The following is a 7,274-nucleotide window of genomic DNA, read 5'->3' as shown; positions in this document are numbered from 1 at the left end:
CTTTTGGCATTTTACCTTATCCACCTGATGATATGTCATCTGACATTTGTCAACTAATTCTAACGAATTTTATGGGCGCCTAACAGTAAGTTACCTTACGAGTGTAAGTAAGATGATAAGATCACAGAGCTTTGCAATATGTCGATATAACTATTAACTGTAGCACAGATAACAGTACCTACTATTGTCATCACTCATCTGTGACTGTAGCTATCATATCATCCATTTTTTCAGTTAGTGATGGCTGAGTCATGTGTGAACGATTCGAAGTAATTCATGAAACCAAACATTTCTTTGACAAATGTGAAATAGCGAAACAGACTAGGCTTGCCCTTTAATTTGTTAGACACAAGAATATTGTCAGATAATGAGACAAACCCAGACCTACGAGGGTATTCTGGCGCCTCGGACGCGACGGAATATGCGCACCATTCAAGTGGCCGGTGGGCTTTGTGGTTTGGTGAGCCGACCGCACTCGGCGCTGCCGAAGGTCGATGAGCATATGGTTATGAGAAGAGTTACTGCGGGCTCACCCGACACCGGCCAGGGAGGAGGGGGGAGGGGGGGATAGCCAAGTGAGGAAGCGGCGGACGCTCCGCGGCCGGCCAGGTAAGCTGCTCGCTGCGCGGAACCCGGCGCCGCCGGCAGCGGGGCCGGTTGATGACGTGCGCGACGCGACTGGTATAAGAGCGGCGGCGCCGCCGGTTACCGACACTCAGCTACCTGGCAGCACACACACACACACACCGCCAAACCCCTCTAATCCGACAGGTGAGTCGCGCTCAGTTCAGCAGCAGCAGCGCACCGGCGCGACGGGGCGATTATAAACGCACTCCGTGTAGCAGCATGACAGAAATAAAACTAGCAGTTCAATCGACTGTTACAGGTACAGAAGTTCCATTTACCTAGCAGATACACTTTCCTGGTTCCTTCTGTAAGTAAGATAGGTAATTTCGCTCCATGATCGATGATTGTGGTCCTTGTTGCGATTTCATTAAACATACCATTTTTGACTTTTTGTTGTTTGTATTATCATTGCATAGTGCGACACGATTGAAGATGATGGAGTAGAGAAAGCTAAGTGAACAGAACCATGCCAAATGAGTGCAATGCAATTTTGCAGGATTTGATGTAACGATCTCTGCGCGTGACTGTTTGGAGCTGGAATATCCAGGCATGCAGCATTGCTTCGGCCAGCCGGTGACGTGTTTGTTTCCGCCTTTGTTCCAGAATGTTCCGCTCCGGTCTGGTGCTGCTGGCGGTGACGGCCTGCGCCGTGGCGCGGCCGCAGCAGCGGCTGACGCCCGTCGCGTTCCCGGTGCCCCAGTCGTCGGGCCAGTCGACCAGCGGCGTGGTCAAGGGCGAGACCTTCGTCCCTGGCGGCTCCTCGGTCCTCACTCAGCAGCAGGCGGGCACCGGCGGCCAGGCGGCCAACGGCGGCTTCAACCAGGGCTCAGCCGGCGCCTCCACCACCGGCTTCAGCAACCCGTTCGCGCAGGGCAGCAACTCGCAGACGAGCGCCGTCTCCAACCAAGGCTCTAACCCGGTGCTGACCGGCTTCCCCTTCCCCTCGTTCCCCGGGTTCGGCACGGCCACCGGTAACGCCGGCAGCCAGCTGACGCAGGGCAAGACCACCGGACCGGACGGCAGCCAGACCACCATCACGCAGCTGGGCTCCTCGGCGGGCGGCAGCGCCACCGACGGCGGCGTCAGCACCAACCAGGCCTCTGGCAGCGTCACCGACGTCAACACGCCGTTCGGCTCCCAGACCAGCAGCAACGTGAACGCCGAGTCCAACCAGAGCACCGGCCGGTAGGCCGCCGCCTGGTCTGGTCTGGCCTGGTCTGGCACGCCTCAGCTATGGAGCGACTCCGGACGCCGCGGAAGGGCGTCACAAAGACGCAGGGCAGGGCGAGCCGGTAACCTCTTGCTGACCTGTTCCTCTGCCAAGTCAACATCGCTGTTTGAAACGAGCCAGTGGGCCCAACTGCATTCATAAACTATTGTTATTGTCTGAGATTATTTCATGTTTGTAACATTGCCAGCTTTGACGGGCCGTGAGCTTTATTGTTTCGATTGATTCAATGACTATGGGAAATATGTGAATAAAGACAAGAATGTGAAATAAACACATAGTAAAATCAATCGATTTGGGTTCTGGACAAAGTGACATTGGCATTTGGCAGTCCGAGTTAACCCGCGCCCGGCTGGGGGTCCTGGATTTCCACGCCTTGCTGGGGAGGGGGGGTGTTTGAACACCCCCCTTGTAACTCGGCTCCTGGGCCACGTAGCGATACGCGGAAGGCGGCGTTCGAAAGAGCGTCAAAAATAATGACGAAATCACTTCGGTCAATTTTTTGGTCAGGTCAAAGGTCAGGTCACCAGAGGTCATTGAAGGCAAAATTTCGCCGATTTCCAGGTCGAATGTCGAAAATTTCCAAGAAGCCAACGCATAACTCGAGAACCAATAGAGCTACAGCGCCGCAGTAAAGCGCATTCGATAGCCCTATCAAAGCCCTTTCTGGGTAATTCTCTCAGATTTGACCTAACGTCAACGGTTTTGGCTACAGGGGGCAAAAACTGCAAAAATAGCCGATTTTTTTTTGGAAACAGTTTTTCTGCAATAACTTTTGACCCAAGCCTTGTACGAGCTTACTTTTACCGGCATTGTGTTCCTCTCGTCAAGACGCATCGAATGAACTATAAGTTGACCTTGAAAGGTCAACTTGAAAATTTGACCTCAGGTCAAGGTCATGACCTGACCGGAAAGGGTCATGTTGCATATCAGTCGATCCGTATCGTCGAGCTGAACACATCTAAGGCGTTTTCATCGCTCTAGCATGCCTCTATCAAAAGTTATTTGCGAAAAACTGTTAGATACCATTCGTGATCTAAGATGACCTCAGGGCATAAACAAGGGTCACGGACGCCATTTTCATGTTCAGTGTGTCTAAACCACTTGTAATTCGGTGTTTGAAAGTGTTTATAATGTCTTTTGTCCAAAAGAGGCGCATTTCAATTTTCTCCCATTGACTTATAATGGAGAGGTCGCAAAATTGACCTGACCTTAGGTCATCGATATCAAAATTCTGAGATATACATTTTGTACATGCTATTGTTCTTAGCAATCGCTGAAAGTTTCAAAGCGATCGGTCACTCGGTGTAGCTATGACAGACATTGAAACTTTTTATGAGGTGAGGTCACTTCAAGTGACCTGGTGACCTGACCTTGAATGACCTTGGTCTGAAATTTTCACAACATATGTAGAATTGATGTATGATAAGGTGTACCAAAAACGGCGGCGCTCCGCGCCGCCGTTTTTGAGATATTCGCGAAAAACCACAAGGGGGAGGGGGTGTTCGAACACTCCCCCCCCAGCAGGGCGCGGGTTAACCCGCGCCCCGCTGGGCTATTCAGCCATACGCGCCCTGCTGGGGGGGGGGGGGCAGATTCTGCCCCCCTGTCTAACTTCCGAACCGATGGTCGTAGAAAGACGGGGAAAACGGCAATCGAAAGCTCTCAACAAGGCGGATCTTAAGAGCCCATTTTTTTTTTGCTTAAGTAGGTCAGAGGTCAGGTCAAGGTCAGGTCAAGGGTACAAAATGCAAGTTTCCACAGTATCGGCCTTGCACCGTAGTTGCCGCAGAATGGACTGAGACTGATTGCCCAAAACGTGTTCTTAGACTACCAAGACAATATTCGTTGCATACAATGTCATTCAAAGGTCAAGGTCAAGGTCAGGTCAGGCCAGGTCAGGTCACCAAAAACAAAATATAGAAAAGGGCATGTGCGACACATGTTTTATGGGTCATTTTACTCATAGAATTCAATAAGCACACTCAATAAGTGATATGGACCACCTCTGGATGAATTTCAGGTCGAGGTCAGGTCAAGGTCAGGTCAAGTGAGGTCAAATTTTGAAGTTGGTTGTTAAGGCCCAAAAAGGTGTCTATCTGATGCAGTTTTTCACGGCGAATCGAATGGTGCTATTTTTGTTTCCGTACGAGGTCTAGAACTTCCAAAAAAGTCATTTTTCAAAATTTTGTGTGTCGTGACGTCATAAAATTTGGAATAACTCCCACGTTTTTGAACCGATTCTTCTAAAAATTGGTATGTAGGTGCACATATACCACTTCTCTGACATATATCCCGGTTTTTTCGATACACTCAAAATTTTGGATTTTATAATTATTTTTCCAAAAAAGTCAGTTTTTTTTAAAAAATTGGGCCAAAATTCTAAATTTTCAAAAAACCAAGATAGCCATTTGATAGACAAAGTAGAATCACGTATAACCTTTTTTGTTACGTCTTTATTCCTTTAAAACTGAAGATGTTAGCGGCGTTTGAAATTTTGCCGTTTTTGAGGCGAAAATGGCGAACATGACGTCACTAAAACGTCAATTTCTCAAAAATTTTCCGACGGATTTCGCTCAAATATTCAGGGAACGTGTCAAATTGAGGTATGATAAGGTACCGTAAGTTTGACGTCGCTGGCGTAACGCATTTAGAAGTTATTGGCGAAAAACGGGAGGGAGGCAGATTCTGCCCCCCCCCCCCCCAGCGGGGCGCGGGTTAATAAGGAGCCGGCAAATGCACCAAATCGTAATGGGTGGCTAAAAATAGCTTAATCTCTCCAGTGGTCAAACCAGTGATAAGAATCGCAAAAACAAAATCACCATTGTGGGCGTGCCAATGATAAATACCTTGTAACTCTTCCGCTGACCACATCCTTGATTACTTTGCCGTATTCAGGAATGCTATTGACACGGGATCAGATGTACATACACTGCAGGGCATAATGGTGAAAAACACCATTTTATCGCTTAGCACAGACCGCAGCATATTCATTACAACGTTGGTAGAAATGTGGTGACGAGCATACGAGTACACAAAAGGCATGCATTTGCGACACACGGGGCATTGCACTTTTTGTGAGGATGTAGGTTGGAGGACTTTTTCTACTTTTCTTTTCTTTCTATTCAACCATTGCAAAACTGGGGGTTTTGCCTTATTTTCGCCTTTGGTGCATCACGTGATCAGTTGTAGTGATGTCAATTACGGTAAATCTGAATACCGATACCAAACCAAATACCAACCATTAACCCATGGGGAAATACCGAAACCAAACCAAATTGGAAAAATGAGGGAAATACCAACTTTATACCGATTTCTTAGCCTTTTATACATTATTGAGGGTTCATGATACCAACAAAATACCAAACACGTGACGATTGAAATACCAAATACCAAGTTGGTATCGGTTTGGATATCGGTATACCAAAAAGTTGGTATCCGATTGACATCTCTAATCAGTTGTCACTCTCATAAAGGTGTTGGATAAACGCCCCTGTTCCAGTGATTGAGTGCTTTTCGTATAAGTTACCTTTTTTGGGCTCATATCAAACTTTTTAGGCGTCACATTTTTTTGCCATTTTTATTATGGGAAAACCCATAGACTTATTAGCGACCCTCCCCGGTCGCTAATCGGGTCGAGTTCGCTATTTGCGTTTTTTTGCAATGGTTTGCAAAAATGCTCACTACAAATAAATTGGTGGAATTTTGGGGCAGAAAATGATTAGAATTTAATAGAAAAATGAACGATCTGTCCGAAAATCAAGCCAGTAATGCAGTGGCACCCATAGAACGTGAGCAACGACGGTTCAAATTAACCCGCGAGTTGCTGGGGGGGGGGGCGTTAAACGCCCCCACTTTTTTCGCCGCGCTATACATAAAAACGGCGCGCCACAGGCGCGCCAAAATTTGGGTACCTGTAGGGAATTGATTGAAGTTGTTGACAAGGTTTCAAAAAAATCGGTCGGAAATTTTTTTTGAGATATCGAGGTTTTAGTGACGTCATGATTTCTGAGTTTTCGACCAAAAACGGCACATGTAAAAAAAATCATATAAAATCACAGAATAGACAAACAGACATGCCGTAAACGCCATTAGACTGCCAATACCATGAATAATGAAATAACTAGGTATCTTCGATTATTGATAATCGTTCCGCATTTTCCAAAATCTTGAACTGAATCTTGGCAATTTCTCGTGACTACTTCACGACCATGACACATGCATTTCTTAAATTGAACTTTTTGAACCAAACACGTACACATATAATAAAATGAATGTCACCATCGTGTTTTACGCCCAAAACTACCCGTAAAACATGTGTAACAGGCTGCCAATATCAGTTTTGATTTTCGGGGATATGTGCCTACCCGGTTGACCTGACCTTGACCCTGACCTATGCTTGACTGACCCCTACATGGAGCTGACACTATTTTAGGCCTTATATGAAGGATTGTGCACCGTTTTGACAGAGTTTATGACGAGAGGCGCCCATTGCGAAGTCCTGAAGTCCATGCTTCTGATAGCCCGATTTCAGGTGTTTGACCTGACCTTGACCCGACCTGTGACCTCAAAATTCAACTTTAACCCGCGCCCCACTGGGGTCTGCGTATAACACGCCCTACTGGGGGGGGGCTATTCATAGCCCCCCTCCTAACTCCGAAACTACTGGGCCGATCGTCAAAATTCAAACGGCGTCTGATAGCCCTGGAAAAACTGTCGAAGTAAACCTAATTTCATTGAGCTCGAGGTCACCGATGACGTCACAGGTCAGGTGAAAGTTAAAATTATTAGCATTTTGGCTTGTTCACATTTTGGGCTCTGGCCGCCGTCTTACAAGTCAGATCAGGCTCATTTTTGGTTCACACACTCGTGAACAGATGCTCTAGATACCCTGAGGGTACCAAACTTGTACTTTGATTTTCAGGTCAAGGTCAGGTCATCACAGATCACGAAAATATTATATCATGCGTCGGTCACGTGACACATGTTTTATGGTCCATTTAGGCCAAACATTTCGAATTTGATGTCGTCTGTGTCATTCGAGGTCATTTTGAGTCGAATTTAGCTAAGGTCAGGTCACTTTCAGGTCAAAAAAGGTCAAATTTTGAAGTTATAATTTTGCAACAGAAAAGGTGTCTATTGGATGCAGTTTAAGCTCAGGAACACGATGGTGCTATTTATATTGGTGTACGATGTCAAATACGTACTGAAAAATTGATTTCAAAAATTAATAATTGTGAATTTTTTTGCAATAATGCGTATAACTTGGCCATTTTTGAAGACATCTAGGTATAACTTGCTGGAGTTAGTCATAAGCATGCATTCTGTCACATATATTCCGCTTTTTTCGAAAAGTCAAAAAGTTTTTGAAAAAAATATAAAAATACAAATTTGAATATTATTATATAAAATTTTTGAA

The 7,274-nt window shown here is 46.1% G+C and overlaps 1 protein-coding gene across 1 annotated transcript; it reads left to right on the top strand.

Moving 5' to 3' along the window:
- The first annotated feature begins 434 nt into the window (after window positions 1-434).
- LOC122372730 (secreted protein C-like) lies at window positions 435-2,145 on the top strand. The gene is made up of 2 exons (XM_043350264.1): window positions 435-771; window positions 1,231-2,145. Exon 2 carries the CDS (start codon window positions 1,232-1,234, stop codon window positions 1,814-1,816), a length of 585 nt encoding a protein of 194 aa, XP_043206199.1. The 5' UTR covers window positions 435-771; window position 1,231; the 3' UTR covers window positions 1,817-2,145.
- Window positions 2,146-7,274: the final 5,129 nt, after the last annotated feature.

Source organism: Amphibalanus amphitrite, unplaced genomic scaffold (genome assembly GCF_019059575.1).
Source record: "Amphibalanus amphitrite isolate SeventyFive unplaced genomic scaffold, NRLGWU_Aamphi_draft 000037F_arrow, whole genome shotgun sequence".
Taxonomy (NCBI): domain Eukaryota; kingdom Metazoa; phylum Arthropoda; class Thecostraca; order Balanomorpha; family Balanidae; genus Amphibalanus; species Amphibalanus amphitrite.
Note: the sequence above shows the minus strand (reverse complement) of the source record. Positions and strands in the feature narration are given on the sequence as shown.

What these genes read in the sequence shown, in the direction of transcription:
- LOC122372730 (XM_043350264.1), top strand. Translation starts at nt 1,232, where the DNA reads ATGTTCCGCTCCGGTCTGGTGCTGCTGGCGGTGACGGCCTGCGCCGTG.